The 21,992-nt window shown below is 37.0% G+C and overlaps 1 protein-coding gene across 23 annotated transcripts in view; it reads left to right on the plus strand.

Annotated features, from left to right (window-relative positions):
• The window catches only part of LOC127853913 (CUGBP Elav-like family member 2), a 194,223-nt gene that overhangs the window by 102,637 nt on the left and 69,594 nt on the right, over positions 1-21,992 (plus strand). For 21 of the 23 annotated variants that reach the window (XM_052388721.1, XM_052388722.1, XM_052388719.1 and 18 more), the window contains one exon: positions 16,562-16,644. In XM_052388721.1, the coding sequence (XP_052244681.1) occupies positions 16,562-16,644 (83 nt within the window). Of the gene's footprint in view, positions 1-2,951; positions 3,003-3,023; positions 3,087-16,561; positions 16,645-21,992 lie in introns of those variants that run through there. The other 2 variants (XM_052388732.1, XM_052388733.1) reach the window with 2 other exon arrangements.

A 21,992-nucleotide genomic window follows, 5' to 3' on the forward strand; every position in this document is an offset into this window, starting at 1 on the left:
CACATTTCTAGTTTTCTGGTATTTCAGCCACACATTAACAGCATCTTTAAGGCAAATGGAGAGATTGTCATTTGCAAATTTGTCTGTATTTATAAACTGGTCCATTGTATCCTTTTGCACCATGGAGTGTTAATCCATTACCAGACAGGCCATTGGAGGCACATTAGCTGCTACCACCATTTGTGGGCACGCTTTGGAGACCCATTACCACATCATCATTGTCTGTCTCACACACTCAGCCAGCATCACAAGTAGTAATAATAGCTTAACCAGTAATGGTGGTCATTCATGCCAAGAGAACACTGTTCTTTTCCTAGAGAGATTTGACTTGTCATAGTCACATAGTACAATTTTTAAGCCCCCCTTCCAAGAAGAGGGGGTATATTGCTTTGCACATGTCGGTCGGTCGGTCCGTCCACCAGGTGGTTTCAGGATGATAACTCAAGAACGCTTGGGCCTAGGATCTTGAAACTTGGAACATTGATCATGATTCGCAGATGACCCCTATTGATTTTGAGGTCACTAGGTCAAAGGTCAAGGTCACGGTGACTCGAAATGGTAAAATGGTTTTTGGATGATAACTCAAGAACGCATGCGCGGCAAACAGGGCGAACTCTGAACAATATAACTGAAGCAACTGGTCTGTAATACTAAATCTATAATTATCAGTCCAATGAAACATCATCATTTGAGTAAAATAAAGTGGATCAGTAAAAATAATATCAGAATATGAGATTTTTTTGTATATTTTGTGTATTTAATATTGTGTTAATGTTTAATTTTGTTAATTAATATAAATATAAGCAGGACAGGGGAGGTAATACACTATTATATCTTTCTTATATACAGGGGAAACAAATGCAATATTATTACTTTGACAAAACAACACTTACCTGAATACCACACTGGATTCCACCCAAACACTACCCCACGCCCCTACCAGAATCCCTCCCCCCCCCCCCACCTCACCCCCCCCCATTTTTTTTTAAACATCATCTAATAAATTACCACACCCCACATTATACCCCCCTCTCACCCCCCCAAATTTTTTTTTTAAACATCTAATAAATTACCACACCCCACATGATACCACCCCCTCTCACTCCCCCCTACCCCCCCCCCCAACCCCCCCCCCTAATTTTTTTTTTTTAACATCTAATAAATTACCACACCCCCACATTATACCCCCCTCTCACCCCCCACCACCCCCCTACCCCCCCCACCCCATTTTTTTTTTAAACATCTTATAAATTACCACAACCCCACATTATACCCCATTCCCCCACCCCCCTACCCCCCAACCCCCCCACCCCCCCCCCAAAAAAATTTTTTTTTTTTTAAACATCTAATAAATTACCACAGCCCACATTATACCTCCTCTCGACCCCCCCCCCTACCCCCCCCCCCCCCAAAAAAAGATTTTTTTTAAACATCTTATAAATTACACCACCCCACATTTTCCCCCACCTCTCATCTTCCCCACCCCCCTACCCCCCCCCCCCACCCCTCCCCCCCCCCCCCCTCAAAAAAAAAAATATTTTTTTTTTTAAAACATCTTATGAATTACCACACCCCACATTATACCCCCCTCTCACTCCCCCTTACCCCCCCCCCCCCCCCCCCGGCCCCCCCCCCCCCCAAAAAAAAAAATTAAATAATTTTTAAACATCTAATAAATTACCACACCCCACATTACACCCCCCTCTCACTCCCCCCTTGATCATGACTGGCAGATGACCCCTATTGATTTTCAGGTCACTAGGTCGAAGGTCAAGGTCACAGTGACTCGAAATAGTACAATGGTTTCCGTATGATAACTTACATTAGGTCAAAGGTCAAGGTCACAGTGACAAAAAACGTATTCACACAATGGCTGCCACTACAACTGACAGCCCATATGGGGGGCATGCATGTTTTACAAACAGCCCTTGTTAGTAAATCTCTTTCATAATAATTACATTTCTTGCCCAATTGTTCCATTTGTATAGCATTGAGTAGTTGATTGAAATATTTATGTAAAGACAGTAGTAACAAAAACTAATGATGGTATGAGTATAAGTTTTTCTCTTATTGAACATTTCAGCACATGTGCAAAAATGTGACCATTGCACAGCCATGTGGTGTAGCTTAAGCAGGCTTTAAAAGTGTAAAACACTATAAAACAGAAATAGAAAATCGTGCAAATTATATTTGTACCTTCCAACAATGCACAGAAGGGAGAGTATTGTACAGTGATTGACTGAGTCATGCAATAATCCTCAATCTGTCTGTCATAGAAGTCACACAATTGTATTTTGTATGTTTGATATCCAGCATTCCATGTTATAAGTGCCTGTCAACATAAATGAAGCTCTGATGCAAGCACACAGCCTCTAACTAGTAAACCTCCCGCTTTAGGCAGGGGGTGGGATTCCTATGCAGATTGTTCCAGTCAACTTGTACCTGGAAAAGAACAATATTGATGTGAGAAAATGATTAAAGATCCATAAAAGCTTGGAAAAAATGAACATGTATTGCCATGGTTGAAATCAAATTTCGAAAAAGAATATATTTGGTGAATCAGAACCTACCATTATAGCAAAATATTGAAATGAGTTGTAAAATCCTTGTTATGATTAAAAAGCGTACACAAATCTTGCAGCAATAATTATGTCTATTAATTTGCCTTAAAAGTGTGGGGGTATATATTGCTGAATATAAACTCTGCAGCATTGAGATCCTTATTATGTCTTACTTTTGGTCCAAACTTCGTAGTGCATTTTGAACAAAACTATTCTGTAAAAGATTTGAAATTGAAATATTTTAATTTAAAATTTATCAGTAAAGCTCTACATATGGTGCATACATTTAGCTCCTAAGACTTTGGGGCAACACAAGATAACACATAATAGGTATCTATGTTCTGATAGGTCAGTTTGATCTGTGCATTGCTCAGTAATGGTACAATCTTGCCGGTACCTGTGTTGATTGTGCAAAATAATTAAATAGACAAACAGCTTGAGGTATGAGGAAATTGTTTAGGATGGCATATGGGCTAACATAAATCTTTTATACTACATGTACCAATATCTAAGAAGTTGTACCAAGTGAGTTATTGTTTTTCTCACTACACATACTGGTGTAAATCTGATGTACATTGATTACCATTTACTGGATTTATTCATGAAAGTGCATTAAAAAGGGGACCAATTTACTCACCCATATCTTGAACATCACATTCAAGTGGATCTGCACCATTGTTCAACTGATGTCCAAACAGTATTAAGTCAATTAAACTTTCGAAACATGTGCTAAAAGTTATCACATAGGTTGCCAATGTTTCTATAATATGTATATGTTGATGTGCATTGTCTGCTTTATAAAAAAAGGCTGTAAAAAGGACCTGATCTCAAAGCAAACGGACTCCATCCCAATCCGAAATTGTATTTTTTTTCCCCAATTTACCAAAAAAATAAAATATAATTTATTGTTATTTTTTTAAGAAAGAAGTGTCTAATGATGATTATATTTCAATTTTATTTCATAAACATCTAACAAAGTATATAACTATAATTTACATGATTTTGCCCTGATGTGCTAATATTTTGTTTGTTGATAAAAAAAATCCCAATTCGGTCCATTTTATCAATAAAATAATCCCAAATTTTTCATTTTATGGATTAAAAAAATTCCCAATTTGACCAGACTCCTCCCAAAATGGCTAGAAAAAAACACTGTGATGGCATCATTTACAATATATGAATTTTGATTAATCCTATGTACAATGACCAGTTGTACAAAAGCAACCTTTGAAAATGTTTGTATTGTCTTATTTAGAAAATCCATTATTTGTGACATTAACAATTCAGTGTGTAGGCAATGCTGGCAGTATTGTTGGAAGCATGCAGATATGTCATGTTTATTTTAAACTGGAATACGTTTATTACTTCTGATACCACGTATTCAGCGCATCTTAGGCAGTTCTTTTTCAGCAATGTACTTATAGGCTTAAGCAGTTATTTCTTTGATATGTTACTGTACATACAAATGTTTAACCTATTTCACCTACAGACAGAACAACCCTCCTGTGTTTACTTGACTGTGTACTTTGCTGTATTTCCACATTGCCCATGTTCATGTCAAACTATGTTTGCCTTCCTTATATCTTCTTAGACAGGGTATTGCCACTGATAAGTTCATAAGACTGTCACTTCAGTGTTTCCTTTGCACCTGTGCTGTACAGAGTGCACCTGACCTCCCTGTGTCCCTCCCCCACAAGGGTCAGTGCAGCAGTGGACTTGTTCCACTGTGACTGCCTGGGTACATAGAGCCATACAGCCCTTGGCTCCAACCCAGATATGGCCTCAGGAATGTGAGAGACCTGTACAAGTCAAGCCTAATTTCCCTCATTAAGCATTCTAACAATTGATTACTGTAAGATAAGAGAGACAGATACTGTTCAGAGAGATGAGATCTGTATCTTTCCAGCCAATAAAAGGACAGCTGATATGCATTAGGCAGTGCAAGTCTTTATGTGTTACCTCTCATCCAGGGGCGTTTGTTATCAATAAGATATTGTCATAAAGTCAATGGCCTTGTTACCATAATCTCTTAGCATTTTGCACTTGCATCCAGGAAGTGACATTCTTTGAACTGTGGAGGGATACCAATGTTCAATGCCTGAATTGCATGCCACAATTCAGCAGTTTGGAACATAAATAAGCCTTTCTTCTTCCAAAGGAGATGTTATTGTCTTGTTAATGCCTGCAGCTCTTTGTAATGACTCTCATTATGTTGAACCCATTTCACTGCAGCCATACATTAACTGCATGGTATGTCGTGGATGATTTATTTCCCCCAAAGCTGGTGTCATTCCTTATGTACCAGCCAGACTGTGATGTCTGTATATATCAGGGCCCATATTCACCAAGTGCCTAAGGTAAAAAAAATAACCTAAGGGTTTAATTTTGCCTTAGTTTTTTGCTGTTTTTCCCTTAAATTTGAGAAAATACCCTAAGTTATATACACAGAATTCCTTACCTTAGAAATATGCCCTAATTTCACTGTTTTTTCCTTAAAAGTTAAGGAACATAATACACCTCCCTCAACTCCTAAGAACGCGCCTTAAAAATGATGTAGTAATGGATGTTTTGCAGTTGATTTAGATGATTTTAAACAAAATTCATCATACATTTATGTTTTCTTTAACATTTATCATCACTCTAAGTACAGACCGATATGGGTACTCAAATGACATTACAATCAGACTTTTAAACATTATAGCGGATGTAAATTAGTTGTCATTTGTCGTTGGACGTGGTTTTAATGCTTTCAATAATAATTTAAGTTTTGTTATCATTTAACATCATTTCTTTCAATGCATCATAATTCAATAAATGGAAAGAATATGATTTTATGAATAAAATACTTATTTATTTTTTTGCTGTGTAATGCAGTAATTTCAAAGATGGGTTAGATTATTATAGTGTGAAAAAGTTTAGAAATAAAATTATCCAAAATAAATGTATATAAACATTAATTTAGTATTCAAAAGAAAAAAATCAATTGATAATTATTTTTTATTGATAAGTCAGTGAATTTTAATAATAAAAGAATTCACCTCTGGTAAAATAATACGAATTATTATCACTACACATCTGTCAGTAAACGTGTTCTGCCATTTTGCAAGCACTTTCAAGGATGTGTTACTAAATATATAGTCATATTTCTGACTGAAAGTATCAAGTTTTAAAATTACAGTCAATCTTGTGGATGCGACCACTTGAATTTAGCGACCTTTGTCTTATGCGACCACTTTGAATTCCCCCGAGCGTTTTCACTCTATTTTGATATTGTATTAATCGACTTTTGTCTTACACGACCAGCGACCGCTGATTTCCGAGTATTTTGATGTCCAAATATTGGATTTAGCGACCATGTGGTGGTAAAATTTGAAAATCTGTTGATCGTTTTGGGACAAACTTGATGGCCGATTTATTGTCGGTTTGACGTCATCAAAGAAAAGCTGCTTCCTGTCAAGAAGCCATAGAACAACACTTTTTCGCTGACAAAAGTGGCTTCCTTTGTCTATCTCAACATGCCAAACCAATTGAATAATAGGACATGCATAGCTCCGCCTTTTGAATGATTTACTGAGAATGAAGGTAGAGTTAACGGTTAAGTGCACCACCCCATGCGCTGATATTGAACACGTGTTCAGTACCAATTATTTGCAATCGTAATTACCCGGCATAAGCTTTGAAACAATGAATACGTTTGTCTCGGCTTTCCGTGAAAGGCCAAGTAGTTCCGATATTCCAACTTTCTGTACATTTGAAAAAATGGCGAACGTTTGTGTTTACGAAATTCTTAAAACACATTAATTGTCAGAAACAGCTACAGTGTTTTGTTGGATTATTGTCAAATATTATTATAAAATTTCAAGGTAATACTATGTTTAACTACACTAATATCTGGATTATTTTATGTACTTTAAATGTTAAACAAGATAGCTGTGTCACAGAATTGGTCTATGAATTTGAAACTGACTACAAATTTACTTTAGTCTGGATTCGTCTTTTTTTTTTTTAAGACCATTTTATTAAGATACCCCTTTTGGTTACTCCCTTTTGTGGTCTCTTGATACAAGATTTACTTTATTAAGAAATGAAAACACAATTTTCCCTAAGTATTTAAGGGTAAATCTTACCTTAGGCGATACCAGGTAAGGGACGTATTGAATACCGTAAAAAGTTGTGTATAAGGCGCACTATTTTACCCCAAAATTTCATTTTAAAATCTTGATGCGCGTTATGCACAACTACAGCCATGCCAAGACATTTTTTCCCTGTCAGTTACCCAGTTGCGGTAATTCGCATTATTCTGTTCCCCCCTATTTTAACTGTAACTATGTTAATAATAGTGTTATATTTACGATCTGAATAAGATGGACAAACATTATGTAGTGAACATAAATATTTTCCATCTTTTTCAGGTACGTACAGAGCATTGAAATCAAATAAATTTGAAGAAGAAAATGAAAAACAAGGAAGCCATTTTTATTTAAATGTTATTGTTTTCCCACAATATTATACCCTACTGTACTATGGTTACACAATTTATTTGGGGGCAGGTTTCGATTTACAATAGTATGTCGGCAAGGTCTTTCCCGATATATCTATGATTATTTTTCTTGCTTTTCAAATGTGTTAATAAAATTAATGTTGTGTTTGTTTACACTTTTTCATACGTCTTGTCAAGATTGAGAATGTGATTATCGAGTAATTTGCGTCATCTGTCAAGTTTTGTGTAGCTGGGCTATTATCAAAACATGCGAACCGGCAAACGGCTTAACACCACCATTGTTTGTTCATCGCCGGTAAGGTCGTATTGGTGTTGAGAAGTTTAAGTCGTTAAAGTCTCCTGTCAATTATAGACACTCGAAAAGATGCATGATATCGGCAATGTAAATAAAACGCGCGGTTGTGAATAAGTCATGCATGAATAACCACGTGACAATACCAATTGATAATGTCAGTTTCTTCGTTATAACTAATCCATCCGTTATGTGTACTCCTCCATAATAAAATCGTGGACAGTTACTTCGGAGACATATGATGAAAACCTTGATGGTATCCTCGTGGAAAGTGTGCATTTCATGCATGATTCATTTAAATCCAAACATTTATTTTTACGCATAAGATGATTTTAAAAAAAATATAAAATAGTTGTATCGTAATTGTCTTTAAAATAATTAATAATTGAAGCAATAAAAGAACACGTAAGATCGGCAATGTAAATATAACGATTTTCAGTTAGCCTGCGGTAAGGAACTTTCCCCCCGATTTTTTTGGTTCAAAAACTTTTTTCCCGATTTTTTAGCTTAAAAAAGTAGATGCGTGTTATACATAAATGCGCGTTATACACAACGTTTTACGGTAAGAAAGTTAAGGAAATCCTTGCCGTAGGTAAATTCGTAGATAAGTATGGAAATGTTATCCTCAATACTTATGAAGTTGGTGAATATGGGCTTAGGGTCCTGGTGGGGACAACATGTGCACCTGATGTAGCTGCTTGCCCTAGTCCTCAGTGGAACTGCCAGGAATAGATTGCTGAAACCACCATCAATGTCAGTACCTGTGTGTGAATGTCAGAGGTTATTTACAGGTCATCGCTGAGTCTTCATGAATACCTTATGTGCTGACCTGCCCCTGTGACCTTTCAGGGGGAAATATTTTAATTTTGAACCAAAGTAGGTCAAATTTACCCCAACTGCTTGGGTTTTTGCAGCAGATTTATAATTATTATTATTATTTTGTACATGTGCTCAGCACTGCTTTATAGCCCTTGGAAACCAAGATGGCCTCCCTAACTGTCAATCAGTTCCCCATGGTTACATCACCAGTTAACTGTTCTGGGACTTGTTCAATTATTTTCCTGCCTTGGAATGTTAACTGATGTTTCAGTTATAGTTATTTGAATTTTTCAGCTTTTAGTACAATTACAGGGAGATGTTGCTAATGTTTTATGACCATGTTTCCATTTGAAGGTTGTAAAATAATGAGATTTATTGTTTAGGTTTTAGACAGAAAAGAAGTTCTAATCATACAGAACATTTTTATGACTACAAAAAAAGTTTATTCAGGCAACATTACCCAAGGTAACCATAGAAATGTGCCTGTTACAGTAATTGGGTAATTACATGAACTCTGCTTGTATTTATTTTTGTGGCCTTTATTTTGTGTAATAAAAATAGGATTGGCAGGAGCATGAGTTGTGTTTGTTCCTGAATTAAGCTGCTTTTGAAAAGTGAAATCAAGCTATTTTGTCAGTAATGCATTGACTTATTAAGTTATGTTGATATATGATGCCTCAGAGCTGGAAATGTATGTAATGTTGCAGTTAATATACATGTTGTGTTTTATTGCAACAGTTATACTGTCACAGTTTCTCTGATATAGAATAGTGTTTACAGTTGGTATTGTAATAAATGTCTTCTGGCATTTATTTTGCCTTATCTTGTACACCCATTCACTATGATCACTAATATCTAATAATGTGAAGTAACTTTAAAAAGATATGTTTTGTTCCAAATAATAATGCAGTAAGAAGCCTTTTCATTTCCTGTTTCATTCAGAAACTTATGTGCCTTTTCGATTTAATTTCATGCAAGCCATGCTAAGTAGAAATCGGTTTGGTTTTGAAATCACTTTGACTTGGCAGCACTTTTTTTCAAACGTTCATCTATTTGTTGTTTACACATGAGTACTAACTGTTCATAAATATTGTATTCCAAAACAAACTTTGACAATGCTGATTAAGGTTCTAAACAACAAACGTATACAACCAAATTTTACATGCCCTAAGTGCAACATATGGAAAGATAATTCTGCTGTTTAATACATTAATTATGCCTTGGTTGACATAACCATTCTCAGGCATGTAATACCTTGTATCTTGGTTGTGGTATTTGAAAAAGAAGGCATTTGCCATAACTGCTTGCTGTATTTTTATGTCCCTCAGTCTATACTGGGGGACATATTGTTTTTGCCATGTCTGTAGGTTTGTTTGTTGGTTTGTTTTTTTGCGTCAAACTTTAACATTTGTGATCACTTTTGCAATATTGAAGATAGCAACTTCATATTTGGCATGCATGTGTATCTCATGGAGATGTGTTTGTGAAACACTATGTCCCCCTCCATATATTTGACCTTTGACCTTGAAGGATGACCATGACCTTTCACCACTCAAAATGTGCAGCTCCATGAGATACACATTCATGCCAAATATCAAATTGCTATCTTCAATATTGCAAAAGTTATGTTAAAGTACATAACATTAAAACATGAGTGAAAATCTCTGTCCCGGCCCCATCCCAACTTTTGACCCAGGGGTCAGATCAAAATTCAAAATAGTGCAGGGTCACACATATGCTCATAGCTACCATGTGTGTAAGTTTCAAGGTTCTAGTGCTAATTGTGTAGGAGGAGATAGTGGCCAGGACGGACGGACAGACACGCGGAGATAACAACAATATCCCCACGCTTTTCAAAAAGCATGGGGATAAATATACTGAGAAATCAGCATTTAATGTATTGGTTATTATCAGCTGAAAATGCCCTTCAGGGCTGGACGTTAATTGAATACAAATTAATTATGTTTAATATTTTTTCATGTTGAATGGTATGAAAGAATTCTTGGTAGGTCCTCTAGATAACATAAATCTGTTCAACAGACAGTTAACACATAATTGGAATCTTCCAGTTAGAAAAGAAACGAGGGTTACAAGATAGTGATTGAGTCTGAATAATTGTTAGGAAGTGAGCCTCACTCAACTTGATTATCATTTATCATTTATCATTATCATTTATATCCTTGAGTATTTGTTTGTCTGTGTAATGTTTGCTATTGAAGGGGTTCAAATTGCCTGGATTATGGTTTTATGCTCTGAATTTAAAATCTGTAATAATCTTTGTTCATTACATCACATCCACTGTGAGTTTGCTTGTGAAATTTCTGTAATTTTAGTTATAAAACAGTCTCAGTCCCGAGGAATCCTTACTATCAGTGGTGAAATCGGTGAGATTGGTGGTCTTGTATAGCTGTGAGCTCATAAGGAAATTCCTACCTTATCAGACTGCATCAGTCAATTGGCATCAATGTGAGCATTGAATAGTCTTAGAATTATCGTTATCTGGAGACATGCAAAACATAGCTAGACTGCTGCCTTGCATCTCTTGCCAAGCAAAACTCATTATTTGTTGAAGAATTTGTGAATTAGGAATCAGGATTTCATTCAGATACAGTATATGTACATCTCCTAAAAAAAGACTCTAAATTAGTAATTCGCTTCTAATTGAAGTATGCATTGATATCTCAAAGAGAATTAATTGTTCAGATTAAAAATCAGTTATCTTGATATTATCTTAATATTTTGGAAACAGGTGTTGGGGAATGAAATGAAGTATTTATTTGTTGAAAATGTCATGGAGGAATCTGAAAGATTCTCAGCAGAGATAAGTTACCAAGTTTACTCTTCAAAATTTCCACAACAGAGGAAATATTGTAATTGTACCATACTTTATTTATCATATTATAGAGAGAACCTTGAACATGACATCTGATGTCCTCTTGAGTCATACAATATTAAATCAATATAACAATATTAAAGAGGTCAGTGTATGTATAATTTGTCATGGTATGAACTGAATTTTACCTCTAGAGGAGCATTTTTTCGGATCAAGTATTTATTTCTTTAAACTATTATCCAAGATTTTCATGTTGCCTACTACTGGGTTTTTGATGTTGCCTACCAGTGGGGTTTGATGTTGTCTACTGGTGGTGGGTTTTGAGGTTGCCTACCAGCAGGGTTTGAGATTGCCGACTAGTTGGGTTTGAGGTTGCCCTCTAGTGGGGTTTGAGGTTGCCTACAAGTGGGGTTTGAGGTTGTCTACTAGTGGGGTTTGAGGTTGCCTACAAATGGGGTTTGAGGTTGCCTTCTAGTGGGGTTTGAGGTTGCCTACTTGTGGGGTTTGAGGTTGCCTACTAGTGGGGTTTGAGGTTGCCTACTGGTTGCGGGGTTTGAGGTTGCCTACTGGTGGGTTTAAGGTTGCCTACTAGTGGGGTTGGAGGTTGCCCTCTAGTGGGGTTTGAAGTGGGGTTTGTGGTTGCTTACTAGTGGGGTTCGAGGTTGACTACTAGTGGGGTTTGAGGTTGCCTTGCGGTGGTGGGGTTTGAGGTTGCCTGCTAGTGGGGTTTTAGCTTGCCTACTACTGAGGTTTGAGGTTGCTTACTAGTGGGGTTCGAGGTTGACTACTAGTGGGGTTTGAGGTTGCCTACCGGTGGTGGGGTTTGAGGTTGCCTACTAGTGGGGTTTTAGCTTGCCTACTACTGAGGTTTGAGGTTGCCTACTTGTGGGGTTTGAGATTGCCTACTAGTGGGGTTTTAGGTTGCATGATAGTGGTGTTTGAGGTTGCCTACTAGTGGGGTTTGAGGCTGCCTACTTGTGGGGTTTGAGATTGCCTACTAGTGGGGTTTGCCTACTAGTGGGATTTTAGGTTGCCTTTTAGTGGGGTTTGAGGTTGCCTACTTGTGGGGTTTGAGGTGGCCTACTTGTGGGGTTTGAGATTGCCTACTAGTGGGGTTTGAGGTTGCCTACTAGAGGGATTTTAGGTTGCCTCCTAGTGGGGTGTGAGGTTGCCTACTTGTAGGGTTTGAGATTGCCTACTAGTGGGATTTTAGGTTGCCTACTACTGGGATTTAAGGTTGCCTCAAAGTTGGGTTTAAGATTGCCTACTAGTGGGGTTTGAGGTTGCCTACTAGTGGGATTTTAGGTGTCCTTCTAGTGGGGTTTGAGGTTGCCTACTTGTGGGGTTGAGATTGCCTTCTAGTGGGGTTTGAGGTTGCCTACTAGTGGATTTTTGGTTGCCTTCTAGTGGGGTTTGAGGTTGCCTACTTGTGGGGTTTAAGGTTGCCTACTTGTGGGGTTTGAGATTGCCTACTAGTGGGGCTTGAGGTTGCCTACTAGTGGGATTTTAGGTTGCCTCATAGTGGGGTTTGAGGTTGCCTACTTGTGGGATTTTAGGTTGCCTACTAGTGGGGTTTTTGGTTCTCTACTAGTGGGGTTTAATGTTGTCTACTGGTGGTGGGGTTTGAGGTTGCTTACTACTGGGGTTTGATGTTGCCTACAAGTGGGTTAGATGTTGTCTACTACTTGGGTTTGATGATGCCTATTGAGTATTGGGAATACATAAGCACAAACATGGTTTTGTACCCCATTATGCAATTCTAATATCCAGACATGAGATGTATATTAGCATTGAACTTTTAATTCATCTCTGAACTGATCTCTTTCAATTCTAGTCCCCAATTGTGTGTTATTGTTATGGCCATACTGCCTCATGGTTGCTGTGCTACACTGGTTTTAAAATGTCTCAAGCTTACCGACTGCTATTATGATGGAAGATAGACAGATGGTACTTGCTGGTACTGATTGGGCCAAAAATAAGAATGTTTGTTTCCCCCGTCCCAACCCTTTCAAAATAGGTTTAGGTAAAGGACAAGATTTATGTAAAATAAACTACCTTTGTTTTAGATTCAATGCTTAAACACTTATGTTAATGGACGATAGACTAGATTTAATATAATCACAGACCAGAGATGTAAGTTCCTCACAGATTTAAACTAACCAGGAGTTGTGGTGAAACTATAGGAGTGTTAATCATGAATAAAACTAGCTGGGACAAAATTGATATGCCATTCTACTATTACTGTATATACATATTGATGAATTAAATTATTGCCTTACAATTTATGTTGCTTTAAAATTACCAAAAACTAGTTCTGATAATTCAAAGTATGGTGTATGGTGACACAGTACCATAATATTATGTCTCAGTTTATGACATTTTATGAGGTGAAATCCATCAAACCAGCAGTAATATTTACTGATAATTATGTGAAGTTTTCATTTAAAAAATCATTTATAATAATAATGTGCATGATGTTGAAATGAATGTACATTTACCTTATTGTTTACCAAACCCAGTATGGAAACCAAATGTTCCTTTCCACAAAATATATTATTCAAGTCTTTAATGCTTTCCCTTGCAGACATGCAACTGGGAAGATGGTTACAGCGTTTTTTTGGGCTATTGCTTTACTGTGTGGTAGACATTGCTGGGAACCAGGATAGGGTTGATTTTAAAACTTTAATTTTGTTAACGTTTTTTTTATCAAACCTGAAAAAATGTCATATCGCCTCCAAATCCAAAAAATATTTGGGTCGCAGCAATATTGGTGGTTTGGTCAATAGGGGAAACAGTTATATTTTTATGTCCCCCACTATAGTAGTGGGGGACATATTGTTTTTGCCGTCTGTTGGTCTGTTGGTCTGTTTGCGCCAACTTTAACATTTTGCAATAACTTTTGCTATATTGAAGATAGCAACTTCATATTTGGCATGCATGTGTATCTCATGAAGCTGCACATTTTGAGTGGTGAAAGGTCAAGGTCAAGGCCATCCTTCAAGGTCAGAGGTCAAATATATGTGGCCAAAATCGCTCATTTTATGAATACTTTTGCAATATTGAAGATAGCAACTTGATATTTGGCATGCATGTGTATCTCATAGAGCTGCACATTTAGAGTAGTGAAAGGTCAATGTCATCCTTCAAGGTCAGAGGTCAAATATATGTGGCCCAAATCGCTTATTTTATAAATACTTTTGCAATATTGAAGATAGCAACTTGATATTTGGCATGCATGTGCATCTCATGGAGCTGCACATTTTGAGTGGTGAAAGGTCAAGGTCATCCTTCAAGGTCAGAGGTCAAATATATGTGGCCCAAATCGCTTATTTTATGAATACTTTTGCAATATTGAAGATAGCAACTTGATATTTGGCATGCATGTGTATCTCATGGAGCTGCACATTTTGAGTGGTGAAAGGTCAAGGTCATCCTTCACAAGGTCAAGGTCATCCTTCAAGGTCAAACATCATATAGGGGGACATTGTGTTTCACAAACACATCTTGTTTTTGGCCATTACAACAATTGATTAGTCTTATAATTGTCCTTCTTTCAATCAATGTTGTATTGTTATGCTGTGGTTTGCTTTTTATACCCCCATTATCATTGGTGATGGGGGCTATATAGGAGTCACTTTGTCGGTCTGTCTGTAGGTCTGTCTGTCCAGAAAATTTCATCCGATCTTCACCAAACTTGGTCAGAAGTTGTATCTAGATGATATCTAGGTTAAGTTTGAATATGGGTCATGCCGAGTCAAAAACTAGGTCACAGGGTCACTTAGTGCGTTTGAAACCGAAAGTTTGTCCGGACCATAACTATTGTAATTTATTGTTAGATTTTAAAATGACTTGGTACATTTGTTTACCATCATGGGAGGGCGTGTCGTGCAAAAGAAGTACGTGGATATCACCAAGTTAAAGGTCACACTTGGAGTTCAAAGGTCAAATGCTTGTCCGGGCCATAACTATGTCAATCATTGTGAGATTTTAAATCATGTGGAACATTTGTTCACCATCAATGGACAGTGTGTCGAGCGAAAGTATTACGTTGATATCTCCAAGGTCAAGGTCACACTTTGAGCTCCAAGGTCAAAAATGGCCATAAATGAGCTTGTCTGGGCCATAACTAAGTCGGTCATTGTGAGATTTTAAAATAATTTGGCACATTTGTTCACCTTCATTGGACGGTGTGTGGTGCGAAAGAATGTCGATATCTCCAAGGTCAAGGTCACACTTTGAGTTCAAAGGTCAAAAATGGCCATAAATGACCTTGTCCAGGCCATAACTATGTCGTTCATTGTCAGATTTTAAAATCATTTGGCACATTTGTTCACCATCATTGGACAGTGTGTCGCGCGAAAGAATTACGTCGATTATATAATCTCCAAGGTGAAGGTCACACTGAGTTCAAAGGTAAAAAATGGCCATAAATGAGCTTGTCCAGGCCATAACTATGTCGTTCATTGTGAGATTTTAAAATCATTTGGCACATTTGTTCACCATAATTGGACAGTGTGATGCGAGAAAGAATTACGTTGATGTCTGCAATGTCAAGGTCACACTGTGAGTTCAAAGGTCAAAAATGGCCATAAATGAGCTTGTCCGGGCCATAACTATGTCATTTATAGTGAGATTTTGAAATTACTCAGTACATTTGTTCACAAGCATTGGACCATGTGTCATGCGAAAGAATTATGTCGATATCTCCAAGGTGAAGGTCACACTTAGAGTTCAAAAGTAAAAAATGGCCATAAATGAGCTTGTCCGGGCAATAACTATGTCATTCATTGTGAGATTTTAAAATGACTTTGTACATTAATTTTGTTCACAGTCATTGGACGGCATGTCATGCAAAAAAAATCAAGAGTTCAAAGGTCAAAATGGCCATAAATGATAATCGCATAATAATTCTTAAAAATTGCCATAAATTAGATTCTCTTGTTTTGTGAAGACAGCATGCAAAATAGTCTGTGTCAATGCAGCACGTGGGGGTATATGTCACGTCTGTGACAAAGCTCAAGTTTTAGAAAGGTTGAAGATAATCTAATTGCAAATTTGATAATAAAACATTAATTTTGCAACTGTAAGAGAGCATGTACATGTACCACCCTTCTTCAACAATTGCATAAAATTTATATTGATAACCATCTCAGCACCAAACACATTTTGGTGTCATACCTGTCCCTTAATAAAATTTTAAGCAATTGTTTGTACATGTTTGGAAAGACTGTGTGTTCATTAGTCTATGTGTGTTTGTGGACACCAGCCCTACCACTGTTGTTGTCAGCGCCATGTTCAAGCACTGGTAGATTCACAGGTTTCACATCGTGTTCAGTCTTCTAATCTCCATAATTATTGTTATCTTCAGTTTCTGCTTATTTTAAAATGCAACTGCTTTGTGTGCTCAATGTTAAACAGAGAGCCAATGCAATGTTCTATGTTAGGAATGAAGTACTCGGTGATCGAAGACTGCTCTGTATATGGCAGCCAGTACTCTTCATGTTTGTTGCGTGTGACGACTGTGGACGTACATGTTTGTTTCTGTGTCATTTCAGGCTGCTGTTTTGTCACGTTCTACACAAGAAAGGCTGCACTCGATGCACAGAATGCTTTACATAATATCAAAACAATGCCTGGGGTATGTATGCAATTATGTGGGTGGCCTAAATGTCCCAACTGTTAACAGTTTTGTTTCAATGTGTATCATTTGTCATATACATAATAATACTTAAGAATAATACTTATAATAATGTTAGTGCCATGGTTAATAGAATTATGAATAATGCATTTTCTGTAAATACTTTTGATACGTTTGTTTTGTCAGCAAAATTATATAACAGTCATCTCAAAACAGAATTACATCACACATTTGAAAGCAAACATAAGTGAAATAAGTGTTGTCACACGAATTATATTACGTTTAAATGTATACAAATGTTTGTCATCAAGTAAATAGCAGTTTACTAAAATGATTTTGTGTGCTGGGGTGTCATTGGTCAATTGTCAACTGTGTGTACAGACATGTTCATCTGTAACTCCTGAATATAGTGACACAATTGTCAGTGACTGTAATGAAAAGCCTCCAGTAATAAAGCTCTCCTTAACTCCCATAATTTAGTTCCTTCAGGGGACTAGAGCAAGTATCTGTCCAAATTTGCACAAATGATTCTCTGCAGGCACATAAATTGTGGTGACATTTGAGATCTGTGAGTTGATTACTTTCTCTTCATGTCTGGCATATAATCAGAAGCTAAGGAAGTCCACAGATACTTGTCAAATAAGTGTGAAAAAAAACACACAATGTAAGTCCAATGTAAGTCAGTGTTTTCACATTATGGACCAATGGACTAATAAAAGATTTGTGTGTCCAAAGGTTGTTGAAGATGTAAATTAAGTGTATATTGAACCCATCAGGTATAATGCAAAAAAATAAAATAATTATATATTAAATGCTCAGAAATACATACCATAGTCCATAAACAACATGCTTTAGAAGAGTTTGCCATTGATGCTCACTTTGACATATTATATATTTTTACCACATTCTCTATTAAAAGGTATACTGGTACCTTTAGCATCTTGTAGTCAGTAATCACAACTACTTTCTGGGTACTTTACCATGAGTATTTAGCAACATGAAGACAATGTGTGTTTGTTTTGGAAGTGAAGCATGCAATGCTTGTGATGGAGCATACCAAGGTAGATAATGGTAATTGTAAACATAAATGTCAAGAAATTCCACAGGAAAATCTACACATTTTCTGGGCAAGTTGTGGAAAGTGGTTTCAGTAGTTTTAAAAGCAGCTCTTGGCTTTTGCAAGTGTTTCTAATTATTGGATGCGAGTTTTTATTGCACTTGATTTTCCACAGTTTGGCATTGTAGCCACAGGTGGTTAGCGTGTGGCTATGATATTAATTAGTGAAAACATCATTTTCAATGATAAATAATCATATTATAACGAAAAATCAACTTTTATGAAAAAAAATAGCACAATTGATGAAGATATGGCTGTTCAAAGCGATGCACCCCATTTTGGGGTGATTTTGAGTTGCATACCTTGTTATATATATATTTGATAGTGTAATTTTTTTATGCCCCCCTTCGAAGAAGAGGGGGTATATTGCTTTGCTCATGTCGGTCTTTCGGTCGGTCTGTCTGTCTGTCGGTCGGTCCGTCCACCAGGTGGTTGTCAGACGATAACTCAAGAACGCTTAGGCCTAGGATCATGAAACTTCATAGGTACAATGATCATGACTCACAGATGACCCCTATTGATTTTGAGGTCACTAGGTCAAAGGTCAAGGTCACTGTGACCCGAAATAGTAAAATGGTTTCCGGAGGATAATTCAAGAACGCTTATGCCTAGGATCATGAAACTTCATAGGTAGATTGATCATGACTAGCAGATGACCCCTATTGATTTTCAGGTCACTAGGTCAAAGTTCAAGGTCACGGTGACCCGAAATAGTAAAATGGTGTCAGGATGATAATTCAAGAACCCTTATGCCTAGGATCATGAAACTGGATAGGTAGATTGATCATGACTAGCAGATGACCCCTATTGATTTTCAGGTCACTAGGTCAAAGGTCAAGGTCACGGTGACCCGAAATAGTAAAATGGTTACCGGATAACTCAAGAACGCTTATGCCTAGGATCATGAAACTTGATAGGTACATTGATCATGACTGGCAGATGACCCCTATTGATTTTCAGGTCACTAGGTCAAAGGTCAAGGTCACAGTGACCCGAAATAGTAAAATGGTTTCCTGATGATAACTCAGGAAAGCTTATGGCTAGGATCATGAAACTTCATAGGTACATTGATCATGACTCGCAGATGACCCCTATTGATTTTCAGGTCACTAGGTCAAAGGTCAAGGTCACAGTGACAAAAAACATATTTACAAAATGGCTGTCACTACAACTTAGAGCCCATATGGGGGGCATGCATGTTTTACAAACAGCCCTTGTTTCCATAATAGTTAATTTTTTGTTATAATATGATTATTTATCATTCAAAATGATGTTTTCACTAATTAATATCATAGCCACACGCTAACCACACGTGATTGTAGCCTGTAGTTGCTTTGTTAGGCTATGATGTAATGTTCATCAATCCAATCAGTTTCCATGAAATAACTGCTGTCAACATGTAAACTCAAACATACTTGTCAGACAACTTAGAAATACAGTTATTTCTCAAAAATTCACACACCACAAAAAAATGAGATCCAAATTTCTGGTGTGAACTAAGGGCTGAGATACGTGTGTTTCACGAAATTCACGTTTACTGACACCAAGAAAATGTTGGTGGTGAAAAATACACTGTGAAGCACGGTTACAATGCCCCAACTAGTATTAAAGCATTGTTGACAGTGAATAGACAATGTGTTAAGACAATTCAAGATTTTCATTCTGAGAATATTCTGGTCCTAAAATAGGACTTTTGGTTGACAATTTCAAGATATTCTTTCTTTCAAATGACAATTTAAAGACATTCTTTCTTTTAAGTGTTAATTTTTAGGCATTCCTTCTTGTATGTTATAAAGGTATTCTTTCTATTCTGATCATAAATGGCTATTAGCTGACAGATGAATGTTAAACAAACATAATCATCACAAGCATTATGCAATTTAGCCAGTAAACTGTTGCACTTTGCATACTAGTGCTATGTTAGCATTACCGATCGCCAAAATCGCCATTGGCGATGACAATTCCTGGCTGGCGATTAAAAGTAAGATTTTCATGAAATTGGCGATTGAAAAAAAAGACCCTATGCTTTTCAAATGCACAATCTAAATGCCCGTTTTCAGGCCGTATAAATCGCCAGAAACATCGCTAAGATTACACAGATAACACCCTTACCGGAAAGGCCCCAGAAGATAATGACGACCCCCTAGGTCGATAATCCACATGGCTAATGTCTTAATTGGTCGCGCTTGACACTGCGACCAGACTTTTTCGAACATTTGGGTTACTCTGCGAATCACTGAAGCGTGCCGTGTAATGACCTATAGATGTTACGATTCAACGTTAGCGAATCGACCAGTACGGAATTGTCATTTAATAAGATGGGCGGAGTTATGGCATAGCCACTTTAAACTAATTTCCCAAGAAACAACGATTTTGATTGGCTAAAAGAGTAAATAAGAGTAACTTCCCTTTACGGTCGCTATGCTACTTGAAAGACCGATTTAGAAAGTGAGTTGCAAATTCCCGGAAAAATGAATGCTTCGAACGGAAAAAGGAAAGTCGAAGCATCAGAAATTAACACAATTCTTTAGAAAAGAAAGCGGACAGAATAATATAAGCTCAGGAAATGAGCAAATGTTAGGTTCGCGATCGGAGGATGTCTCAAATAGTGCAGACGCGAATGCAGAATCGGAAACGTCTTATCTAACCTGTGTATATAAACAGGTACAGTTTCAAAGTTCTACAGTTGACTATATTTTGGAATTTATTTCTTCATTTTTTATGAACTGACAAGTTCAGGATAGTTTCAATATGAACATACGTTGAACATATTCCTAGTTTATACACTGTTAGTTCTTAAAAGAGATTTGTGTGGAGTAATTAATCTTTTCTTTGAGTCCCCCTCTTTTAAATGTCAGAGGGGATCAAGCCGCCTTTTCCTGAAAGTGAGGGTGGGCCAGAACCCCTATCTATGTTTTTTCTAGATGCAACCCTGCGTATCTCCAATGAGCGACATCGGATGCTAGCCCAAGTCAGTTATGAAATCATACCTGTCAAGTCTCACGGTTTCGCAGTGAGTCTCACGGTTTTTGGCAAGCAATGACAGTCTTACACTGACTTATTAATTTCTCACGCATTTCTTCAAAAACAAAAACAAAAATGAAAAAAAAAGTTATGTTTGGATTTCATAAAATGTTGTATAATTACTACCGAGACGGGCGCGCTTTTTTAGTGGTTTCTAACCTAAATACCACATGTACGGAAAACTGTTTAACGGTGTTAATGTATCATTATCACTACGCTTCCAGTGTCTATGTAAACAAAAAACAATCGGCTGCAAAATGTCAGCAAGTGGCTCACCAGCGAAGAAAAAAATTTCAAGCAAAAAAATGGCTAATTAAAAAAAAAAAGTCTTAATTTTGCTTAGGAAATAGCCCCAAACGCACCACAGACGATCTAGGATCCAAAAATTTTCCGTGGGGGCATGCCCCCGGATCCCCCTAGATTTGGCTACTAAGTTTTTTTTCTTAGCGCCAACCTAGCTAGTGTGTGAACAAAAAAACAAGTAGCTGTGAACAAAGTATATAGCTGGTTTTGATAACTGATTCTACTTTTCATGGTCTATTCTCATTAGTTTTAAGATTCACAACTATTGTAAAATGATTCAAATAACATGATCTATAAACATGATAAAATGATATTATATATTTTTTGGTGAGATATATAAAGCAATAAGAAATATATTAAGTACAAATATATGCTGACATGGTACATCAGAGCGGTAGTGTCTTTTTGACGTATGTTGAGTCTGTTTAAAAATGGGACTAAAATATGTTTCGTGTCATTTAAAGATAGAAAATTCAGATTTTTTTTGTATCTGTGTCTAAGATTTGGTGAAATAATGGAACAAATTTTGAGGTATAGAAGTGAGTCTGATATTCAAGAAATTACTGCACTAGAATATAATTATAGCAAAAAGTTCCCACATTTACCCTTTTGGCCTTAAAACAGGAAAGAAACTTATTGGCAGATAAGCTGACAAATGTATGAAGCCTCAACCTTTTTGATATGATTGCTTTTCTGCAGTGGCTATTCTTAAGTAGGTTTTATGTTTAATACCTATCAGTGTTTACTTCATATTTGGTTTGATTTCATGTTGAACATTGTTCGCCGTTGGTCAACATTTTTAGCTCACCTGATTGCTCAGGTGAGGTTTTGTGATCGGTCTTTGTCCGTCGTACCTCTGTCCGTCCGTCTGTCGTCCACATTTGGTTTGTAAACACTCTAGAGG

This window comes from Dreissena polymorpha, chromosome 12 (genome assembly GCF_020536995.1).
Source record: "Dreissena polymorpha isolate Duluth1 chromosome 12, UMN_Dpol_1.0, whole genome shotgun sequence".
NCBI lineage: Eukaryota > Metazoa > Mollusca > Bivalvia > Myida > Dreissenidae > Dreissena > Dreissena polymorpha.